The 25,069-nt window shown below is 32.5% G+C and overlaps 2 protein-coding genes across 4 annotated transcripts in view; one reads left to right on the top strand and one right to left on the bottom strand.

Moving 5' to 3' along the window:
- Positions 1–21,161, top strand: part of LOC148622744 (semaphorin-2A-like) — a 30,066-nt gene extending 8,905 nt beyond the window's left edge. For 2 of the 3 annotated variants that reach the window (XM_088572906.1, XM_088572907.1), the window contains exons 2-22: positions 640–721; positions 1,407–1,667; positions 2,646–2,727; positions 4,229–4,277; positions 5,899–5,961; positions 9,425–9,611; positions 10,108–10,236; positions 10,824–10,945; positions 11,856–11,964; positions 12,169–12,220; positions 12,518–12,662; positions 13,350–13,530; positions 13,738–13,853; positions 14,123–14,322; positions 14,518–14,579; positions 15,122–15,427; positions 15,797–15,937; positions 17,730–17,761; positions 18,698–18,791; positions 19,485–19,520; positions 20,804–21,161. In XM_088572906.1, the coding sequence (XP_088429032.1) occupies positions 673–721; positions 1,407–1,667; positions 2,646–2,727; positions 4,229–4,277; positions 5,899–5,961; positions 9,425–9,611; positions 10,108–10,236; positions 10,824–10,945; positions 11,856–11,964; positions 12,169–12,220; positions 12,518–12,662; positions 13,350–13,530; positions 13,738–13,853; positions 14,123–14,322; positions 14,518–14,579; positions 15,122–15,427; positions 15,797–15,937; positions 17,730–17,761; positions 18,698–18,791; positions 19,485–19,520; positions 20,804–20,832 (2,445 nt within the window). In that variant the 5' untranslated portion in view covers positions 640–672 and the 3' untranslated portion in view covers positions 20,833–21,161. The remainder of the gene's footprint in view (positions 1–639; positions 722–1,406; positions 1,668–2,645; positions 2,728–4,228; positions 4,278–5,898; positions 5,962–9,424; positions 9,612–10,107; positions 10,237–10,823; positions 10,946–11,855; positions 11,965–12,168; positions 12,221–12,517; positions 12,663–13,349; positions 13,531–13,737; positions 13,854–14,122; positions 14,323–14,517; positions 14,580–15,121; positions 15,428–15,796; positions 15,938–17,729; positions 17,762–18,697; positions 18,792–19,484; positions 19,521–20,803) is intronic. The other variant, XM_088572908.1, reaches the window with a different exon arrangement.
- Positions 21,162–22,992: 1,831 nt separating this feature from the next.
- LOC148622745 (uncharacterized) lies at positions 22,993–24,219 on the bottom strand. Its single transcript, XM_088574143.1, has 2 exons — positions 24,191–24,219; positions 22,993–24,025 (listed from the first exon to the last, which is right to left on the bottom strand). Exons 1-2 carry the CDS (start codon positions 24,217–24,219, stop codon positions 22,993–22,995), a joined length of 1,062 nt encoding a protein of 353 aa, XP_088430269.1.
- Positions 24,220–25,069: the final 850 nt, after the last annotated feature.

Here is a 25,069-nt window from a genome sequence, read left to right on the forward strand (position 1 = left end):
TGATTTCATGGTGTCTGTAGTATCCTTTATCTCAAGTTCTTTAGGGTAGATGCGATGTGTCAAATCCCCGAAATTAGGATTGTGTAAATATAATACGTCATCTATAAAGCGGAAATTGAGATTAAATGATCTAGCCAAATGATATTCTTTCTTTCGGATCAGATCAGCTATAAAGTCAGCTTCATACGTATGGAGTGTCATAGTTTTCCTTTCCTCTTTCGTCTAACCTGGACTTGACATTTTAAGAGCAACTCGATGGGTACTTCTAGAAAAGCAGAGAACGCTAACCCTCACATTGCATCTTGTTCATGCTCCCAGTTTTAGTGGAGTCCGAGTTGCTCATATTCTTTTCTTAAAACATGTACAAAATTACTACTTTCACAATATTTATATGATTGCAGTCTTTATATCATGTAAACTGTTTCTGTATCTTGTTCACATGTTTTGGTCCTATACTGTGAGTTAAATGTTTCTTATTTACCCATCCACTATGATGCTTGTTTTTTTTTCTGCTGAAATTGCATTAAATTGTGTTTTTTTTTGTTTCCCATTTCGAAAAACAAAATAACACACGATGTAGTTTTTTTTAAATTTATTTTGCATTCAGTTATTGAATATTGATTGTTTGGCTATTTATAGTATGTGACAGACGTTTTCAAGTGAATAGATAATATGGAGACGTATTATGCCATTTGCATCTCATTGGGTTCCCTGTTCATCGGTAAGTTTGTACACAAATAAGCCATAATAAGATATTTTCGACATGTTTTGTAGTATTAAACAAGAAAGCAGTTCTGTTTTTAAATTGCAAGACATTTGTATGATTATAAAATGTAACATTTCATGTACAGGGAGTTTATGTTTATTTTTGCTTTGAAGTCCAGACTATTATTACGTCACCTTCTACAATCCACTTCAATAATACTGAATCTTAATTTAAAAACTAAAATTATTTAAAATATACTGCTTGCTAGTATTTTAGTCCATTCCTTGGAAGATTAAATCACTTGTGCACTCTCAGTCTATCTGTCTAGTTGCTGACAATTGATTTTTAATTCCCACATAGTACTGATTATAAGAAATGAGGGCAATATATCTTTTTTTAAAAAAAAAAAAAAAAGTTTTTTATGCTCGAAGCTCATAACTCTTTCCCTGAAAGTGGACAATGGGCTTGAAAACTATATTAATGTTTTAGTCTTGTTCTGACCCCTAGTGATTGCTGATGAAATTCACCGGCCAACTGACATGGATTTTGATACTAATTTTTAAATGTTACAAGGATGATTTTCAAAAAGAAAGCATGACAACTCTATATCATGTTTCAAATGCTTTTTTTAATATGTTGTTTTACATAATATAAAGTAATAAGTTATCTCACTTTAACAGAAGCAATGTTTTTTTTTCAGAAGCTGTTGCCGCTCTAGTAACTGAGAAACATATTCTTGGATCTAACATCGAACTTGATTGTCAAACCAGTTCAATCAACCTGTGTTGGAGATGTCCAAATGGCAAAATAATCTATGAGGATTCAAAAGATGTAGCAAGAGATCATCCTTATAAAGAAGGATCCAAATTGAAAATCTTAAATATTCAAATGGAAGATCGAGGAATTTACGATTGTGTCGACAAGGACATCATAGTAATGCGGTTTAATGTAACTATACCAGGTATACAAAATTATTGAAGATGCTTATATATATTGTCAAAAGCGTGCACATTTATCAATTATTGCTATATAAAACGATGTTTGTAACGACCTAATTGTCAGTCTGTGTAAGGATCAGTCAGTGGGTGAAACGTGGTACGAAAAAAAACCCCACTATTTTAAGAGTTTAATTTATCTATTTGCACTTGTATCAGGGAGAAAAGGCAGGATTTTTCATATTATTGTGGTAAATTTAATAATAATTTCATTGAACTACACTGAAAAGAATCGTTTCAAGAGCAAATAACTCTAAAAAAGAACCTCATTTTTCTAACAGTCTATTGAATAATTTCTGAGCAAATGTAGTGACGCAGAGATCAAATAGTGGTCTTTTTCAGAAATAAATAACACCTTTGAGTTAAGTTATATTGTCAGATCGGTGGGGTTTTGACATGCGTGTTTCTGATTGTTTTCATTTTTCCTGTTTCTTACAAGAACGTATACTTTTAAGCCTGGTGCTTTACTTCCTTATCAAACAATAACAAGTTTATTTTTATACAGTTTCTATATCAAGTATATTTATACAGTGTTCAGTCACTATTAATGGAATTGTAAAAAGAAATTGTTCAAGTGTGTAACTTTTATTTTTATTTATTAAAAATTCTATCGCATTCATATATATCTCAATGGTCTTTTGTGCAATGAATTACCATATTTACAAAGAGAAATATTAAATTTCTCCATTACGTGTTATGTAGAAACTTATCGAATATGAAAAAAAACTTAATGAGACCAATTAAATTCTCAGCAACCTATATAAGAGACGCTAACCCAATATGATATTTGACCCAGTGATCCATGTATTTTATGTGTCGATTGCCGATTCTTTACTTTTTATATATGTTGTTTTTCAGTTACTATTTACATTTCATCTAAAGTGAAGGTGCTTTAAAAGTTATCCTTTAAGTTACTTCTTTCATAGATCTGTTCACCTTTTCAGCTTTGGTAACCACTGAAAATCCTTCGTATTACCGTAATTTGAAAATTGATAAAGTTAGTCAGATACTAGTTGCAGGATCCATGTAAGTTTGTTATACTATCGGTTTTAAACTATATAAAATAACCATTGTCGTGTTACGTTACACGTTTCGAAGTTATTCGAAACTATCGTAATCATGCACGAATACATGAACAAGTTTTCAAGTGTTTGAAATCATATAGAAAGACTGTTTTGAACCAGTATGGTGCTTATCACAAAGTTTTTTAATCGTACACAGAATCATAACATGATCTTATGTATATTTTTCATATTACATACATAATATACAAGTCTAAGGTACATCCAAACTCTGAAAATCGATTCGAACCCCTTCTCTGCTCTAACATCTATGACACTACCACCTGCACTAAGACCAACATTCAAGACCACGCGACCAACTAGACTATATTATATAAATACATCCAAATGAAGATAGGACTTACGAATGAACAATATAACTGAAAAAAAAACAAACAAAAAACAAAACAAAACAAATCTATATCAAAAATGAAATGCTTGAATATAGCATGTCTTTAAATAAATCAGAATATACTCATCTATAAAGTCTTAATAGGCTTGTTTGTGCTGTTTATGTCTAGAGGTGTGTTAAATAAAGTGGAACAGTTAATTTTAATGTTGTACCTCTGACTCATCAACAAAAATAAAATTATTGAATTGAAAGTGTATTGGTCATGGCTTCTATTGCTAAACTGATATTTTACTGCAAGTGGTCGATATTTTCACTGATCGATTATTTATTTGGCAGTGATCAAAACTAGCATCCGTCACTATGTTCAATGTACGCTATAATGACAGCTTAATGGGTTTTATGTATATAAACAATCTTAAGATTTCTTCAATTCATACACCAATGGGAGAACTAGAAATACTCTATTTTAACACATTTACAAAGAAAAGATTTTACTGAACATTCCATTGCTGAAATCTAAAAAAGGTTCAAGAAATCTTAAAAATATCCAACACTTTTATATTATATATAGCAAATCCATAGATATCTATAGTGCACTGCCTGATATTACTCGTTACTGTGTCTAAATTGTTTTCATCGCTTGTTTGATGTGTTTTATTGATAAGGAGTTGGGAAAATTGTGGATGTGTACCACTCCTACTTACCCAAGTTGCAAGGTATTGCACGCCCAAGACTTGGTAATGTTTTCAGGCATTTCAAAGAACCGAAATCAACTATTCGAAAGTTATATTTTTTTGTCGAAAGTGATTTTGAAATTTTGGGCTATTATGACCGTCCACTTTTGGACACAACCTATAATTCTGAATGCAATGTATAGATTCAAAGACCATATTTTAGACATTAAGCCTATAATTAGTAATTTTTAATCAATTCAACGAAAACTTAGCTAATACCCATGCAATAACTGTTCAGACTCCACGCAGTTATTTATTTATACTGCAAAACAGCATTCGTCTGATCTCTATATTGATTTATCTGTAAATCTGCCAGAGTTTATTGCTGTTATGGGATAAAATTACTTGCATTGATTATTTATTATTCATTTTAATTGCAGGAATCATATAACAGTGTTCGACTTGTCACAATCTGTCCCAGTTGAATTGGTTAGTAGAATACATGCCGTCAGAAACATAAATCTTTATGAATTTTTTGTGTAGTTAGCTAATGACACACGTGTTACATTATCAGCCTTTACTTGAAACAACAGTTGCTCAATTAAATATTGAATATAAAAGTCTCATCCCTTAAACAGTTTCCACCCAGAAAACTAATTCTTAACCTCAAAATAACCATAAAACTTCTGTAGTGATGACTTCAATCTTGTAGCAACATAACCCTGTTCCAGAAGCCTATTTGTTAGAGTTCTAGCGCGATACAAAAAGTCTGCGTAGTTTCGGCAAGCTCTGGCATAACGTATGAGTTGTGATATGAACACTCCATACGCAGGAGCCGAAACCTTTTCTTGAAACAACAGTTGCTCAATTAAATGTTATTGTCTCATCACATAAAGAGTTTCAACCCAGAAAACTAATTCTTAACCCCAAAATAATCAATACTTTTATCCTGGAAACTTTTTTCCTTCAGATTAAAGTTGTTTAAGAGAGAATTACTGATCATTCGTTGAATACTTACAAATGTTATATTGCATGATTTTCATAAGGAAAAATCCTATTAAATCCTTCAATTTGTTACACACAAAGTGAAAAATTGAAGGATTTAATCACTCCTAATACCCTTCTCCAAAGTAAGCGACAGCCACCGAATTTATAACGTTTATTAACAAAAGCAAGGTTTGATCCACAAGGAGATGAATATCCCGTAGTGTCACCATGCGAAGACAAACGTTGCGGCACCTGCAAACACATATATTCCGGTCACAAAATTTCTTCTAGGGATGGAAGAAAAATTTATACGAATGCAAACATGAACTGCAAAAGTGCCAATTTAATATATTGTATTAAATACCTGAACTGCGAAGAGATATATATCGGCCAGACCGGAAATGCATTATCGGAACGAATGAGGGCACACCGTCAACAAGTCAGAGATTCTGCATATAGACAAATACCGCTGAGTGCACACATTGAAACTTGGCGGTGGAAATTTTTTTATTTTTCCATTTTATAAAATGAAATCTCCGAGAGACACTTTAAGGGAGTTGAAAGAACGAAAGTTTATTGAAAAATTTAAACCTATCTTAAACGGGCGTTAAATTCAATTTTTATTATATGTATTAGCTTACACTTTCAGTTTCGTTTTAACTCTATTTATAAGGTTGAATCTATTTATAACTTTACTAAGTCGTTCTACATCTGTAACGTCACTGAAACGTTACTTAGATATTACTGTAGTTTTTCACCTGAAGAACGTGAAAGTACTAGTGAATTATAAATATGGAACTTCTGATTGTGTTGGATCTTTATTTGACATATATATATATATATATATATATATATATATATATATATATATATATATATATATATATATATATATATATATATATATATATATATATATATATATATATTAGATACAAAAAATATTAATGAAAGACAACGTGTTATTGAAAATATGTTCCCAAATATATGCTATTTCAACATTTTCTTGTAATACGAGATTAGATTTTGTTGTTAAGCTTGTTAGCTACTAAAATAACCAGCCGAAATTGTGCCGAAATAAAAAATTCCAATTTTTATAATAGGGTTATTTTTATATGGTTAGGTATCAACAGAAATAGGACCATCTTCGGACAATGTTGATAATTGCAGGTTGTCACATACTGTGGTAAGTAACGGTAGTTGTCTTTAACAATTTGTAGTGTATACAGTAATTTTTATGATTTGAAATAGTGCAAGAGTAATCAAGGGAACCAAGAGTCTAGTGGAAATCAAAAGCATGTAATCCTTTTGACAAAGACTAGGCTTTGAAAACAGAGAAGCACAACAAAAAACATAATGTAACTAAAATAATACATACAAAGTTAAAAAAAGTAAATGAGTAACTCGGACATCACTACAAACCAAGTGCACCGGTAGGGTTAGCGTCCTCTGCTTTCCTATAAACACCCGTCGAGTTCTTCATAAAAAATCAAGTGCGGGGTAGACGGAAGAGGAAAGGAAAACTATGACACTCTGAAAAAAAATCAGTTTTCATGGTGCAGATGGATACACCGTAACGATATACGAAAGCTTTTACACTACAGATGGACGAACAATAGATAATTATGTTTAATGTATATTCATTTGTAAGTACTATAGAATTCAATTAGATAGTAATTATAAATTACTTTTGTATTACCACTGTCAAAAGAATATAACATTTATTTAAGAACTGATTGCACTAGTTTCTGTCTTTAAATAGCATTCGGACAAAATAATACTTCCTACAAACACCATATTGTCAAAATCCTAGTAGAGTCAGGCATTCAGTCACGTGCATTGTAGATCATTGTAGAATATACAAACACTATAATTTTGAAGTCAGTACGAGACACATAGAAACATAGAAAGGGTAACCAAGGGAACCAAGATTCTAGCTAAAATCAAAAGAATGTTATCTAGGAAGAAAGACCAGATAGGGTAAACAGCCAAACACAAAAAAACGAAAAATAACCAAAAAAAAAAAAAAAAAAAAAAAAATACGCAAAAAACAACAAAAGTAAATGTGCAACTCTAACTCAACTAAAAACACGGAGCATCTATCAGGTGCCGCGGTAGGGTAAGCGTCATCTGCTTTTCTAGAAACATCTGCCGAGTTGTTCATAAAAATCATGTCCGGGGTAGACGAAGGAGGCAATAAGGATAACAAAAAAATTACTGAACACTAATCCGTTTCATTATCAAATCAAGTCCAAAATAAATCTGGCAAAATAGATATTACACTACTGGAGTACCTGGTACCGCAATGGTCCTGACTTGGTACAGGCACTTCTACCGAAATGGTGGATTAAATCAAGGTTTTACCGCGCGCTAAACCTCCTTCTTCCATTGCTGCGTGACTATACCAGTGGTGATTAAAAAGCATTTGAATGTCATTGTCATAATTGGTAAATCAGCGGTCACATCAGCACAAAGAACAATTTACAAAAAAAAAAAAAAAAAAGAACAAGAAACTGAGTATTTTATAACCAAGGACTGATATCTAAAAAAGAATTTGGTAAGAGACCTTTCGAGACGCATATCCCTGACTCAGGAGTCTGTTGCTCTGGTGAATCAATTATGAAAAATAAACACCATATGCTGGAGATAAAGGGATATTGCTATACAGATAAGGACAATTTACGATACTAAAATTAAAGTCGTCTCTTTTATCATAAATCTCAGTGCTGAGATGACCACTGTTGTCAAATTCGAGATGTAGGTCCAAGAAATATGAAGAACAGGACAGGAAAGGAAATCTATGACACGTTGAAACAAGGACTATATTTTAACAGAGAGTTTTTGTAAGAAAAATCAGGTGGTTTAGCCTTGAAGTTGGATGCAATAGGTAAAGTATAGGATTTGGTTTGTCTTACGGGGGAATTATGTTCGTAACGTTTTTATGATGGAGGGTGCTAGCCAATGTATTCGCATATATTCTTGTTGAAAAACGGAGGTAGAAGAAATGAAAAGAAAAAAAACTATAGAACTCTATCTTGAAATGAGAAATAGAACTTGATTTTTAATGTTTTGATAACGCGTGAACTAAAATCCTGAATCTGATTGTGGTTAGAACTTAAAATTTCACTTCTTAAGCTGAAACTCTCTAAGCGACGAATATAGAAGTTATTACTTTTTATCCATGTGACAGTCTATTTTGTTTGGTTTTAATATTTTCACGTAGGCCAAGGAGTATTTTCAATAAATTATCTGAACGAATGAAATCTTACTCTAAGTGAATCTGAGTTTACGCATTGGTAAAGTGAGTAAAAGTTTCCGCTATGATTACTTTCATATCAGTCAGAAAAGTATAGAGTAAACCTTTAAATGTCGTTGATGACGTGTCCATGCAATAATAGAGAAAATCATTTAACCAGAGAAAAGACAATGAATTAAGTTCTAAATTTCCGAAAACTCGTAGTGAATTTTGCATGCTGTTATGAACTTAAACATATTACTTCTTTTGGATATTGTAACGAACTTCATTATATTATTTTCATTTTTGCATTTACTAATTTATTATTCTGCCCATAGTTTGAAATAGAAGATGTAGTTCACAAACATCTTGGCATTTGTTTTAAGGTAAGTAATACCCGCTCAATGATTTTTCCGCCAAACAGGTGCGTATAAGGACGGGTGATTTATACAGGTAAGGCGGTTAGGCAGAGCACATTTAGATTTTGAAGTGACTGGATGTGTTGTGTCCAAGTTTGCAATTCACATATTAGGTGAGGTCTCAGAATTATCAGTTCAGGACATGGAGTTTCACAGGAAAATATGTTGAATCTGCTCAGGGTTTTTTTCTATCCAGTTTTGTGCTCCGTTTTGAAGGAAACAACGTAAATATTGTCAAATGCTATCGTCTTAGTTTTTGACACAGATCTACCTAAATACCGTATATTAATGTCAGTTTTGTACGGTGAACAACGACCCATATTTCCATAATTTACCGGATGGTATAATATTTATAGTCAGCGATAGATGGTGTTAATTTAGCTGGGATGTTGTATTAATATATCCTACAGTTCCATTTGTTACACAGTGAAATTTGCTGAAATTAGTTTTCCATCGGTGTATATGGTGAAATTTTGAAGTATTGTGTGGACGTTCAGTACAAGAATTGTGTTAATTATTTCTGAAATTTATATTGGCCGAAAAGTGTGTATTGATCAATTTGAATGATAAATTGGGTTGATTTATGTGTGAAATGAAAATTATAGTGTGCCATGAGAATCAGAAATGAATATATATTGAAATGGTGAAATTCAGTTTGAATTTATATTGAAAGTCTACAGAAATCGTTGCGTCCTAGATCTTGACCATCGATTATGGTGTACCGTAGGAGCTATGGTGAGAGATGATGATTGAATAATCTATTAGATTTTACTACACCAATTTTTAGTTTGTTTACTGTGCGTGAACTGTGACTTTTGTTTGCTTACATACTTTCATTTGCATGCCCATTTATTTATGTTCATTTGCATGTTGTATATATATGTTTAGTTTTGTTTTATTTGTTCAGTTTATTTAGTTTTAGTAAAATATTATTTTTACTTTTGTCTCTATGAATGCTGGCCAACTGACAATACAACTATTCTACGTCTTTACAGATACCATACTGCCAGAATCATTTTAGAATCCTCAGTAAAATATCAGACAGTATATTTCTTGTCTGTGGAACCAACGGTGATAGTCCAACAGGATACGAGTTCAACATTACAGATGGGTCTTATACAGAAACTGGGCATGTTCCGTGTTCTAATGATCCATTTCATAATTCTACAAGTGTTTATGTTGGTGAGTATGTTAGACTGATAAGTTAAATATTCATATACGACAATGAACCATATAAACAATACGATTAAGAAAATATTCGAGTTTAATATTTTTAATGATTTATTCAATTCAGTAATAAGTGCTTATCTAAGTGTTTCTCACATGTTTATTGTTTGGATATAAGTTTACGTGAATTAAAAACAATTGTACACAAATCATATACATAATCTTACAAAATCGTACAGATTTGGAACTTTTGGTTCGATTATATATATTCGAATATTCAGACATTTTGAGACGTTGTATATATATAGTCATTTTCGTATAAATCTAATTTCTATCATTTACAATGACAAAATAATGAATATAATTTCGTTTCCCAAGAAAAAGTTAATGGTAGAAAATGACTTTACTGCATATTTCAGAAAGTCCACTATGATAAAGTTGTCCGATCATTCTATTTTGTTTAAATACTTAATGGTTACACTTATAACTGACTAGTATTGATACATTTTAGAATCTACTGATGGCAAATACTATATGTACTATGGCTCAATTTACTATAATGATAAAACCATACAACGCCCTGTTTATGGCAGTGCTAACGCATACATGAAAGGGGTAGACAGTACTAAATGGCTGCAAGGCAAGTAATATTTTACTTTATCTGTATTTTATATCAACATATGATTTTTATAAATTACAATTAAAAGATTTAAGAGTAATCAAGGGAACCAAGGTTATGGCTGTAATTAAAAGAATGCAATCCAGGGACAAAGACCAGACATGGACAACACAGAACATAAAGTAACTATAATTATACAAAGTAACAAAAGCAAATGAGCAACTCGGACTCCACTAAAAATTGGGAGCATGGACCAGGTGCACCGGCAGGGTAAGCGTCCTCTGCTTTTCTAGAAACAACCGCCGAGTTGCTCATAAAAAGTCAAGTCTGGGGTAGACAAACGAGGAAAGGAAAACTATGACCCGTGGAATAAATCAGTATTCAGGTGCAGATGGATACACCATAACGATCAACGAGTTCATGCATAAAACTATACATGTTTTTTTGAATGAGTCTTTTTAGGAATCTCACAACAAATGAATAAAAAACTAAGAAAAGACTATTGAGGAATACAGTACAAAATCAAAATGGGTATACAATTAACTTTAGAAAATGTTTAACGTTTCCGAATTGCAACGATCATAATATTATTGTATTTTTATCTCCAGAACCTCAGTTTGTTGGTTCATTTGATCTCGAAGATGAGATTTTGTTCTTTTTCCGAGAAAAGGCCATTGAAGTAGATCCTAGAAGTGAACGGATATATTCACGAGTGGCTAAGGTTTGCAAGGTAAATATATCATACCTAACAGCTATGAGTATTTATGCATTTGAAATGTCTTAACACGTAAACCGCCAGATTATATTCCTTTAACGAATATTGCAGCAGATCAACTATTTTTCCCCCAAAAATTATCTTCATTTATTCAGCGTGTCATAGTTTTCCTTTCCTTTTTCGGCTACCCCGGACTTGACTTTTTATGAGTAACTCGGCGTGTGTTTCTAGGAAAGCAGAGGACGCTTACCATACCGGTGAAACTGGTCTATGCTCTTAGTTCTTAGTGGAGTCCGAGTTGCTCATTTGCTTTTGTTACTTTGTATGTATGATTTTAGCTACTTTATGTTCTTTGTTGTGTATGTCTGTTTTCCATGTCTGGTCTCTGTCCGTGTATTGCATTTTGTTGTTTACCGCTATACCCTTGGTTCCTTTGATTATTCTTTCACTTGCTAATGTAATCATGTTTAAATAAAATGTCTTCTTCTTACAAATTACCTTCAAAAGTCGATCATATCATGTAACAGTCTTTATAACAATCAGACAGGATGTGATTCATGTATCTCAAAAACACAAACTTTAATTTCTAACTTAGTTGCGGTTACAGATCACAAGGCTGGTCTTAGTTTTTCATTTAGCTCCTGTATGAAATAAGATCTTTTTAAGAATTACCGTTCTTGAATCGGTTTGATTAGGTTGATTTTAGTGGGATATGAATGTATAGCTTTCTTAAAATCACAGATTTTAATAAAAGAAGGATTATCGTTCTGTGAATGTGTAGCTGTTTTTTTTGTTTCGGTGGGTTTTTCCACAACATGAATCAGCTTTGGACAGTGTCTGAAATTGTTATAAAAGAGTACTTAAAGTTTTTGATGTGTATCATTTATTAAGAAGTAGCAACTGATTTGTTACCTATGATTTGCAGAAAGACGTCGGGGGTAATACTCAATTACGAAACAAATGGACCTCTTACCAAAAGGCAAGGCTCAGTTGCGTTATACCAGGAAAGTATCCATCACATTTTGACATAATAGGTATGCTAGTTTTAGATTAACAACGCAATGAAAATAATTGTTACTACAACTTTACGCTTACAAATTTAATTACTGTGACATTGAAATACAAGGGACTTTGTTGCCAAAGACAGAAAGCATGAAAAGCTACCTATTTATTCCTATTTATTTGATAATGGACAATACAATTGATAGTTCACTGATTTATGTTTTGATATTTGTTAGAGGATGTGCAAACAGTAGATGGAATAACATTTTATGGACTGTTTACATCTGGGTAAGCTTTTAAAGACTTGACATACTTCTCAATATCAACTCAATTAACTCATGTACGTGTACTATAGTATCAATTTTTTTTTGAAAAAAGTCTAAGGGAGATAACATACAGCAAAAATGTAATTTCTTTTTTCAGATCGTTGTTCTTGATATATTTGATAATTGCTACAAGAAACATTTGCAGGTTAATTGAACAATTTTTCCTGATTAAATGTATAGAGCTGATCGGTATTAAACACATAAATCTGTTTTTACGAAAATTCTAAAAATGATGACCATACCGTATATTTGGTTTTAGAAATACAGGTGTATCTGATTCTGCAATCTGTGCGTTCTCCATAACTGACATTAAAGCAGCATTTAATGGAAAATATAAACATCAACCGACTAGTGACTCCTTCTGGCAACCTACAGACACGAATCTTTCTCCACGACCTGGTCAGGTTAAGTAAACCTACTAGCGATATCGTTTTATTTTTTTGGCTTGTGCGTCATTCATTCCAAGTATACAAGGTCGTCTATTTCTTACAAACCGAACAATATATAAAAATTGACAGGGAAGATAAATCGGAAAGATCACCAGATAGAAATCCAATATTTATCGAAATTTTCGTGAGCATATGTGTAGTATTTCTATGTTTTCTTCTTTGACAAATGTTCATTAAGAAGTAAATTCTTATTCCTTCTCAAATTTTAAATTGAATAACTTAAAACACAATCTGAACATAATCAAGGCTGCAATATTTACCATGTATTATCGGACTGTTCACCATAATTACTCTCGCTTGACAATGAGACGAATTGTATAAGCTATTCGGAAGAAAAAAACGTTCAACCCTCTGGAACAAGATCATGAGTTATCCATTGTAACGGGTATCAGCATTCATATAAAGCTTAGAGTTTTCAAAACCAAAATCATAAAATCAAATCATCTTTCTTATTTTATGAACATATGCACACACAAAACACCGCTAGATTATCAGTTCCTTCAAGCCTCTCTAACCTGATATGTTTTTGTCAAATATCAAGAAATTCCTTAAACATGGAAGTAAACTTAAGACAGACAACTGTATAAGGTATTGAGAGATATTCTATTAAAATTTATCAATGCACTTTATTTAATATAATAGTGTGTGGATGATTCATTGAACCTCTCAGATGACATTCTACAATTCATTGCCGACAAACCCCTAATGGACGATACAGTCAATTCACAGGCCGACAGACCTTTGTTTATCATGGAACAAGTGGTGCTACAAAAGTTGGAAATACATGGAAATATGACAGAACTTGTCTTTTATGCTGCATCAAGTATGTTTTAATTTTATTCTTTTTAGATTGTGAAGAATATTCATAGCTCTTTCTATTAGTGAGGGCTTAAAGTTCAGGATTTTACAGAAAAAGCGTTTTCACTCCTTTATTCTAATATTTAATATACAAAAGTAAGCGTAACGTCAGAAATTTTTAGATCCTTTTAAATTTTCTATGTTGCATTTATTCCTTTTCATTTATTTGCAGACCTAGGAGAGATCTACAAATTATTCCTGAAAGATTCCACTATGTATTCAGTTAGTAATTTTTCCGTTGTGAAACAGTCAGATCAACCCCCTGTTTTGTGGGAACTCCGGCAATATGTATGTATTTTACTTATGGTAATAGTCATATCAAACTTGATGTTGTATCTTTAAACTTATTTATCACTACCGATTTGATGCAGTGCATTATTCTTAAATAAAACGTAGTTTCTTTTTATGATTTATAAAGGTTTCTTTATATATATATATATTTACATTTTTAAGTGTTTGAACGCAGTACCATTTATGATTTCTTTTCTTTTCAATTATACAAAACAAAAGAAATTATATCGAACTTAATTCGACAAATGTATTTTACTTTAATGAAGGGAGACTTTGTGTACGTAGGAACTGATCATTCCATTCAGCAGATTAGAATTATAAACTGTGAGAAATACTTATGGGTTGATTCATGTGTTAGAGATCCACATTGCGCCTGGATAAACAACACTGACATTATACCCGAGGATGGAGAAAATTATTGCAATAGATGTCGGCCACTTAGTTATGTTCAAAATAACGGATATTTGTAAGATATTCTTTTAGCAATATATTGGTTGATATATAAATGCATGTGTGCTTCAAGATTATAACGTATTTATAAGAACTTAGAAGTTAGTAAATTTCAAAATGAATCGATAAATTAAAGTTTCAATTCATATGAACATCATGCAATTTCTTATCGTGTTTAGATAATATAATGAATTTTATTTATTTGTTTTAGAAATGAAGTTGGAATATTTACACATCGAAACAGTGACCTAACAAAAACTACGCCTTTATCTAGTAAGAAGATACGTCCATGTATATGCTAATAAATATCGACAAAAAATTCCCGAAGCGTCACCAGTTGATTGATTAAAATACGTCAAAATCCAAAACCATATGACCTAAACGTGAACATAAAACAGAGACGATCACAAACACAATGTAGCAAACCGAATGGAAAATATTACACATGAAAAACTTAAGATAAGTGAACACATGTCACACAGAAACCTCAAACTCTAGCGATACTCGAAAGGTGGACAATTTAAGATTCTATCAGGAGTGGGTAGATTGACGTTTTGACATTGACGTTTGGTATGTAAATTGAGAAAAAATATGAAAAAAATACCCACTATGCATGACAGGGTATTTTGCTTTAATGCTATCCAATGTTTTCATTTTATCTGCAGATCATACCTTCTTTATTTCATGCCCATGCACTTAAACATTTTCAGTTTTTCCGCCCTTAATTGAATAGATCTTAGTAAAACATTTGACTACTTCACTATGCGATGAATACTTAACAATATAATCTAAGTAATTATTTTGTTTATATTCAGGACCTCCATCACCCCCAAAAAGTGTACGTTCTATAAACGCGTCTACAGAAGCCATAGACTTAGAATGGATCAATGGTGATGATGGTGGGTATAGGCAATCCTTTGTTATAGAATATCGCCAGGAATCTGCAAAAGAATGGGAGATGCAAATCCATGAACGATCTTTTGCTACAACTTCATACTCAATACACAGATGTACCATTAACAACTTTTTACGTCCTGGTAAATCATATGAGCTGAGAGTACTTTCAATGAATGTGATTGGTAACAGCTCTTACACAAGCCCTATTGTTGTTTCCACAAAAGGTATATTATTGTCTGAAATTTCATTCGTTTTACGTATAAAGTCGCTAAAACGGTTTCTCAATGGATGCATTTCAAGCAACTGATCTTGATCATCCTGAACTGTACTCTACGATTATTATCTTACCTATTTTATTGATACAAATTATTGATAGACACTCTTTATGACACTGTATTATTCACTTGCAGACCGTGATTTAATCTATTATCCAACACATTCTTTTTTACAGTGTATGTATCAGTTAATTATTGTCTGTGTCATGGAACGTCTGTATGTATTAAAGCGTTCTTCTCCATTATTGCGAATACATAATATCATAGACATGATGAGAAATGTATTGATACATGATTTAAGTTGTTTTGGAATTTCAGCGGCTCAAGCTTCCTTTGAGGTCCCATCACAAAACACATGTGTTATGATTACATATATAATAGTAGCCATAGTTTTAGTCCTTTTTGCTATTGTGATCATCGTCCTGGCTGTTCGTCTTACTAGACTTAAACGGAAATTAGGTAAGTAAATTGGCTTTGTTTTATGTTTCCTTATATGAATGTATTTTTCTTTTTATTATTTCAAATTGGAACATATTCAATGAGGATTAATTTTCCCTTTATCACATTCTACATCCCCTCATATGGATCGTTTATTTTGTTTATTACTTTATTGATATATCTTAAGATCATTGGCACATATAATTACATATGTCTATTTAACTCGATTTCTTAGGAACTATGATGAATGAATCTTGAGACCTGATCTCAAACCAAAGCCGGTGTTGTTTTTGTCATTACGGAAAACGGGGCACATAAAGCAGTAGTATGATATGTTGAGGAAGAGTAATCAAGGGAACCAAGGTTATAGCGGTAATCAAAAGAATGTAATCCAGGGACAAAGACCAGACATGGAAAACAGACATACACAACAAAAGACACAAAGTAACTAAAATCATACATACAAAGTAACAAAAGCAAATGAGCAACTCGGACTCGACTAAAAACTGATTTGATTTTGTAAACCTAATATTGATTTCAAACTTTATAGTTGACGTCACACAAATTAGCTTTCAATCAACTGTTGTTATAATAAATCCACTCAATCGTATCTTTGAAAAGTAGATGCCAAAATTTCTATTGTTCAAATCCGGTGATTTAGTATTCCAGCATCAAATAATCGGCTACGATTATTTTACCAAACGATATTCTGTTAAGGTTAACGGTACTTTATATTTACATACCCTAAATTTATTTTCGAATTCGCGGAAACAATTATCAGAATCCATGTTCGTTTTTTTTTTAACAATGAATCGATATTTTGATTAATTCGTTTGTCATGATTTTCTTTATTATGACATGGTTTATATTATAAGTTTCCTTATTTTTGATCAATATTACTGTTTACTTTCTTTAAACTCTGTTTTCCGCTATGGAGAACTATAAACAGTATCATGAGCTTTCTTGGTTTCAGTTTAGCAAACATTAATTCTATGTTTGTTTTTGTTTGTTTGTTTGTTGGGGTTTAACGTCCGAGCAGCAATATTTCAGCTATATTCAGACGATGAGCATGAAATGGATGATAAAATGAACATGAAATATAAAAAAAAGAAAAAAAAAGGATGGGACACAAGGATAATAGGGTCGACAAATTTTGATTGCCACTGGAAAAAGGGGGGATGGGTAAGGTCGGGCAATTAAGCCTCCTGTGGCGGAACGCAAAGGTTCCTACTCCTATCGAATACCACAGCAGGGTTCTTTAACGTGCGAGGAACGTGGCATCTTTCCCAACACGGTGCACCACTATGGTTTGCGTATTATAGCCTGACAACCCCAGCATGTAACACGACAGGGGTACCCCATTCCACCACCTGGGGCACACATCCCAGTTGCTCGGTGGGCAGAGCGCCTAGCCCCTGGCTAGGTTTCTGAGCACTATTTAGTCGCCTTATACGACAAGATAAGCGCTGCTGCAGGCCTATTTTTTAACACCCTGACCTGCACGGGGCTTAATTCTATGTTGTTTGATTAACTAGGTTCAGTTTAATTTTTCCTAGAAATCGGCGCTAACTATGATTATGGGAACAGTGACACCACGACAAAATGTTGCCAGTCATAGTTTTATTCACTATATCTAACATAACGTAACAGAAACGAACGATAGTCTCGTTTTGTTTTTTTCTTTATACATATATTTAACTTCATGATAGATCTTTATGGCATTATTGGATTAAAAATAAACAAATTACATGCATATAATACAAAACACATTGACTTGTCATTACGTTTTAATTTGTAGTTATTTTTTTTCCAGTTGATGAAAAGGAAACGGAAAAAGCTCTAAAAGTAAGTTAGTCTGTTAACACGCAAGTAAAGAAATTTAAAAAGGTTAGAATGTGAGTAGACCCAACTACTTGAAGCTATTTTATAAATTCAGCCATTCAGTTCTGAACATAAAATAAATATTGTTCCCTTTTGACCATTACCATGTGTAAACAAGTGTGACAAGGTGATTTTGTTATAAGAGAACCATGCACCTATAAATGTTGCCTTGATATAAGAGACTTCTTAAAACCGTTAATTTAAGAAATAATCCAAACCATCGTGTCAACTCTTTAGAATGTCAATAAATCAATACTATTGTCCAGTTCAAATGAAGTGATACAATAGTCACAGATAAACTAAAACACTCATGATCTGTTGGCAGTAATAAGAAAAATATTTAGAATTTTTCTTTTATTTCTTGTCTTAATTTATAAATATATAATTTTTACTTGCGTCACCATAGGTGAAAGCCAGGTTGGTAACCACTGTCCACTCGCTAGGCTTAGGGATCGATACCTACTTTGTGTAATCTGTAACTAAAACATGATCAAAAAGTATCAAATCAATACTGTCCAAACTTTACACAGTATTGTATATACATACGGAAGAAGTGCACCTCTTCAATTTGATTATTTTTTTCTGTTTATTGTTAGCATTTGTGTGTCACTTCATGTTTTTAACTCTACTCACTTTATGTATTTTTTAACTCAAACAGTATTTAATGTTATTCAGACTTTTCACAGTGTTTAGATACATATTGAATATATGCACCTTAAGTTCTTTTCTTCATTTATAAAAAAAAACCCAAACATTTCAGCATGTTGAACAGTCATTTTTCCAGCACTATATGCTGTAATACAGGAAATAAGTTACCCACATTGCATTTCCTTAGGCTTGCTTTATGTTTAGATACACCTTATGCGCTGATATATTTGTTTTGTTTGTTTTATTATGAAGGATATGAAGCAGCATGTGGAAAAAATTCTTGCTGAACACAAACTGCCGACGAACACAAAAGAAGAACTAGAAAAACTGCGCAAATTAATTCCAGGTTAGCTGATTAGAGTACAAGGACTTGAGGTCATGAGTTAGATCAATCAAATGGGCAAAAATTGTACTAAAATGCTGTTTTAACGATTTTTTACATTTTGGTATCCATGGCCATACAATAAAAAAACACAAGGTAAGCAAGCCGTCATATTGGATTTCATTACCTACTTCTCATTGAATACCAAACAATAGTCAGACCCCTCGTTACATGTTTTTTTTTAATTGTATACAATTTTTCCCATGCGATGCTTAAATCAATTTCATATTTTAGTGAAGTTTCTTCTCTTAATATAGTTCAAAATCTATTTAAGTAACCCCAAGTATCGCAATCATGTATGAGGACCAGTTTATCTGGGTGATAAAAACATACAATGGTCGAGTTTTAAATAATTTCATCTACCCTACTGTAGCTAAAATACAAGTAAAATCTGATATATTACAGTGTATTTACCGTACGAATGTACATTGTGCATTATTTTTTGTGCATCAGACAAAGCTGAATGTAGGAAAATCCTATTTTTTATTATCATTTCATATATATATATATATATATATATATATATATATATATATATATATAACGTCTCAGAATGTGACGACTCTATTCGCTACACTGCTCCATCGGATCAAATTGATACAGGGAAGACCAAATTTGACAGTTCTAATATATATATAATTGTAATTATCATTGTAGATCGTTCAACAAGTATAAAAGATCATACTTATGTTAGTAAGTACTTCAATTTATTACCATTAATATAATGATGTCAGTCTGAAATAGTACGGTAGGTGATGGGTTATGTTCTTGATCGTGGTTTGATTAACTAAACAGTTTCTTTGTGTTAAGCGAAGTAAACTGTTCAACATAACATTTTTTTTCGTATATATATATATAACGTCTCAGAATGTGACGACTCTATTCACTACACTGCTCCATCGGATCAAATTGATACAGGGAAGATAACGTAAACTTATAGAAGGGTCTGAAAAATTCCCAACGATGTTAGAACTGTCAAATTTGCGCAGCAAATTTTTGTCGTTCCCTCCGCGGGACTCGAACTCGTACCGCTGTGACATCTATGACAACACCGCCTGCAAAAAGTCCAGCGCCCTAGACCACTCGGCCAGCTAGGCTATATAAAAATATAGCTTTCGCTGGCCGGGTGATTCCTCCTCGTAGGATTAATCTAGGGCTGTAACTTAGTACACGAGGTATGGTAGTACGGGACAGTTCATCTAGGTGTTGTTATGTAGAATAGAGGATCAAATTAATGATGCATGTCACAACAAATCAATATTATATATATAATCTCTCTTCTTTTAAAGCTTATGCAAAAACTTTATAGCCGACGCAAATTCTCGTTTTGTTAATACCCAAAACTGATTGATATTTAATTTGATGAACTTAAACTCCGCCGTTGCTATCAAATATGACCTATGAAATGCAAGGTTGTAAGAGCATCGGTTATGTTGCCATGGTTAAGCATCATGGATGTCACGTGGATGTCATCGGGGAAATATGAAAGGGACGTAGTCTGAGCGACGTCCAGTATAGTGTATATGTAATTGTTCTGAAACATGAATGGCCCAAAATCGTTCTGTCTGAAGTGATTTATTTTGGAAAAGACGTGTGCAGTTGGGAAGTAATTATTTAAACTTCTTAACACAGGCGCACATCGTGTGTAAAAGGATAGAGTAAACAAGGGAACCAATATTGAAGCGGATATCAAAACACTATCGTAGGTTAAAGACTAGACAAGGAAAATCAAACATGCACAACAAAGAACGTGTACATGACTAAGTACATATACAAAGAAACAGAAGGAAATGAGCAATTCGGACTCCACTAAAAAGTAGTTGTATCGCATATACCTATTGGTCGAGACAACAACGATATAACAGCAAAGCAGTCAAGTCAAGTACAAATAGTTTAGTAATGTGTTTATTATTATTTCAAGTTGTACTATATTAGGCATATGTTTAATTTTATATATTTTATTTATTGTATTTTAGATGAGGCTTTTAATGCATCGATCAAATAGTAAAGGTTGACACAGATCCAATATCTTGGTGAATTGTACAGCTGCTTGACATATATTTTTTTATTTACGTTAATACATTGGTTTAAATTGTAGATATCTACATAATGAATAACACATGACATCCCTAATGTTTTATGTGTAGAGCAAAGCACCGATAGATATGTGACAAGTTCGATGACGTCTTATATCGAATTGGACTTTGAGCGATTTGTAAATGGGCTGAGTTGTTCCATATGTTATACGCGTCTGTATAATACAAGTTATAACTGTAGTGTTTTGAAAAAAATGTAACAATTCATGTTTATTGAAAAAAAATAGCCTTTGACATATCCGTAATCCATCATTCTACTTACTGCATACGTTGGAAGTACCACTGTTCCGGGGTAATAACATCACGGCTGATCAACGAATAGTAAAACTTAAAGCAGAAAGGTCACCATCTATGTTATAAAGTTTGTACTTTACTACATATTGAACCTAACAAGTTAAAAGATCGAGTGAATATTGTAAATGGATAGTTATAAAAAAAAATCATAAATAGATCCGAAAGTCATACTACTACATGAAGTTAATTGTTTCGTGTATGGCAACATATTAACCGTGGACTATCTAATTTGCCTTACCTTTTACTGCGCATGCCCTATATCCGTGGTAATTAAAATACAGCCGAATTTTTCGAATGTTTACACTGCCTGTTTTTTTTAATGAGTAAATGTTTATACAACTTCATAAATATTAATATTATAGTTCTCTTGACACTAATATTTAGAATGGTGAAAATGCCTAATTATTATTTATTATTACCATGATTGTAAAGCAAGGATTGAGCATTCACGAATGAATCTTCCAGGAATAAACGGTCGTACGTAATATGAATGAATTAAATAAATTTCGGTGTCCTTCTCAATATTATCATTTTTACATACACATGACTGTGTAAATTTATTGGATATTTTCCCATTTATGAATCTTTAAGTAAACCAATAACAAGCAATCTACTAGCTTTGTCATTGTGTATTGTATTGACCAACTTTTTCAATAGCAATGTAATTAGTTGTCCAGTGCTGGTGTTTCATTTATAAAATACATTTCAGTATTCATTTTTCTTCTGTTATCTATACTAAATTTGTGAATGTTAGATAGTAATAATAATCTTTTCACTTTTTTTGTTATCATCCATTGAGTATGAATAATCATTTCATCAGTAAATGTTTCTCCGTGTAAATCACATTATAGTAAATCCCTCTACATGTAAAGTCTATATATCATTTGTGTGCACTCTTTGATGTAAGAGTAATCTTTCCGTATCATCTTTTAGCAGATTTATTTTCCCCCGCGACGCGTCGCGAGGGGACATGGAAATGCCGGGCGTCCGTCCGTCTGCGTTTTGCACTTTTTTGTTAAGTTTTACCAAATAAGTTTATTTTTGGTATGCGGCCTTATTATGAAGGGTCACAGGTTAAGGGTGTCTTCTCACTTAGCCAACATTTTGTATTTCAGGTACCTACAGGTAATTAAATTCATGTAGGCTAGGTGAGACTTTGCAATTGTTTTTACGGCAATTATTTAATTGATTGGGGCCTGTTCCATGGGGACTATAATAATTATTCAAGGTAAATGTGTCAATTTGTTGAGTTTTTTTTATAATATGCAGGGGTTTAATAGAAAAAAGTAATAAATATATATATATTTATATTTTTTTATTTCAGAAATAATAATTGATCAAATCACAATTTCAAGCAATAACACATAACAACATATTTTTATATTAAAGCAATGGTATTTTTTTATAATCAGCACTGTATTCATATAAAAAAATTGTCTGCATGTTATTACATTTAATTTATTACATTTAAAAAATATGTTCATACAGGAGCACTACAAGTACAATGTGAAATTGTTTATTCAGTCTAAGTGAACCAAGTGAGAAGCACTATCTGCAAATTCCATTAATGTTATTTCTCCACGTTGAAATTTTTCTTTGAGAATTTGAAGTCGGTGTTCCATTTGTCTGTATTTTCTTTTAGAGGCACGCTGCTTACCACCTGATCTGATCTGAATAATCTTCGCCTCATTTGATGCCTGTATGCTGTGAAACAATTTGATGGCTAGGAAAATATTGGGGTGTGCATGATGACAAAGTTTGTTGACTTTACTGTGTCAGCCCTCAACATTGTTGGTAGTTCTTGGACCATTATTGTCGTAGTGGTTCCATGATGCGAGCGGCTGTCCTTCGACCCACTTTTCGGTAATATAGTCTGTGAACTGTGTCACAGCATCACTCTTGTCGGTATTGTCTTCCAAAGCTTGGAACCACACATCCTCAACTTGTGGAATAGGAACTAAGGGTAACACAGCTGCACGTCGGACTAGTTGCTTTATATTGTCATTTTCTTTGCATTGTACAGCTAACCCACAGTTCCTAGTTTTCCGCCAAACACATTGCGCATAGTGAAAGAAACACCCTTTCAAACTCACATTGGGAAATACTGTTGTAATGGCATTTCTAGAGGCGGTCTTAAAGTCCATAAGTACGCATTCTGGTGCAAAATTCAAATTCCTGGCTACAAAGGCATTTTTAAGGTAGTTGAAGAACGCTGAATATGTTTTCTGTGTTTTATTTGGTAGCAAGGCATACACTAAAGGGAATACTGTGTTTTCAACGAATCCATGTAATGTATATAGCTGATAGAACATCCCAGGACATGAATAAAATGTGCCATCACCAAACACTGTTTGTGAGTTGCATAACAGTTCCAAGTTGTTGTCTGTAGCAAACAGTAACATTCGCTGATGTTGGTTGTTGGTGTTGTCTATTAGAAGAAAGCAATCACCGGCTGGTGTGTTTTTGAAGTTTTCATCGAGGTCTATATCAGCCTGAGTTTTTGGTAGCTTTGGTAGCACCTTAGAACGGCTTCTGAAGAGTGCAGATTTACAACTTTCAAACGTCGGAATTTTCTCTATCATCTCATTGACATCATCGTCAAACTCATTATTACGAAGACTACCAAGCTCCTCATCAAAAATGGAAGGTATTGGTGACACCTCTTCCCTGCAACGCTTTTTTACTTTATTAATAAAGGCTGCTGCTGCTAAATCAATGTTATCTGAGTCATGGTTGTGGTTGTTGTTTATGGTAACAGGAACATTATCTAGTGTTGTCAGAGTAGCAGGACATTGACGTGAGACGCATCTTCAGTTGCAACGGTCGTTGCGTCTAGTTTTTATTGAATATTTGTAACCATTATGGAGCAAATAATGACCACCGCGGCCATTTTCAAGAAAGTCTACGTGTACTTGAGCGTTAGCCATGAGAACTGAAATAATAAATCTGCTAGTTGGCCCCACATTTATATACTCTTCACTAGCATCCCAGTGAGTATGCATCTGTCAAGTAGAGTGGTGCAAGCTGAACATATCTGATCTTTAATTATTTTAATTTATATTAATTAATATCAATTAATAATAATTATTCTCAATTAAGAATAGCAGTCATTTCATTTTATTAAATTTTATTTACAGAATTTAAAAATTAAACTTATATTTTTTTATTTTTATATTTGAAATATATATATTTATATATATTTTTTAAAGATAATTAAAAAATGTTTTGTGTTATTTTATAAATACTTTTAAAAATATATCATTAATATTTTTTTTTATTTTACCCAACATAAATGTAGCCCTTTGGGTGGCCTCAATAAAACAGTTATAAAAACAATATTTCTAAATGTTATCTTAACACCCCAATTACCTATGTTGGCCAGATGAGACCATCAATTTTCAAAATGTTGGCTAAGTGAGAATGAACCAGGTTAAGTTCGACTTTGGTAACGATTGAATGATTTGTACGGAAGTTATGGCCTTTGGACTTAGAAAATTTCAGTGAATTTGCAGTTTTCCGCACTTTTTTTGTAATGCTTTTATCAATTGAATGTAGTGTATGAGAAGTTACAGATTAAGTTCGTAATGCTGTTACCAATTGGTTTTATCGTTTGTATGTAGTTTTTCTATGAGAAGTTACAGGTTAGAATTTGGTTGCGGTTGATTGCTTTTTATGAAAGTTATAGCCATAGAAAATGTCAGTGAATTTGAAGTTTTCCACATTTTTTTATTCGCCGGGGACATTGGAACGCTATTCTTTTATTGTTTTATGGTGTTAGTGTATTAATTTTGTTTGAATATTCTGTTGAGGTTTTTAATTATGATATGTTAAAGTTTGATGAAAGATCTGAAA

This window comes from Perna viridis, chromosome 3, assembly GCF_037379345.1.
Source record: "Perna viridis isolate PV_CMFRI_1.1 ecotype Kerala chromosome 3, ASM3737934v1, whole genome shotgun sequence".
Classification (NCBI taxonomy): Eukaryota; Metazoa; Mollusca; class Bivalvia; order Mytilida; family Mytilidae; genus Perna; species Perna viridis.

Bases quoted from the DNA above. Each gene is read 5' to 3' on its own strand.
- LOC148622745 (XM_088574143.1), bottom strand. From the start codon at position 24,219: ATGCATACTCACTGGGATGCTAGTGAAGA. The intron at 24,026-24,190 runs GTATATAAATGT...TTGCAACTGAAG, and splicing joins CACTGGGATGCTAGTGAAGA to ATGCGTCTCACGTCAATGTC.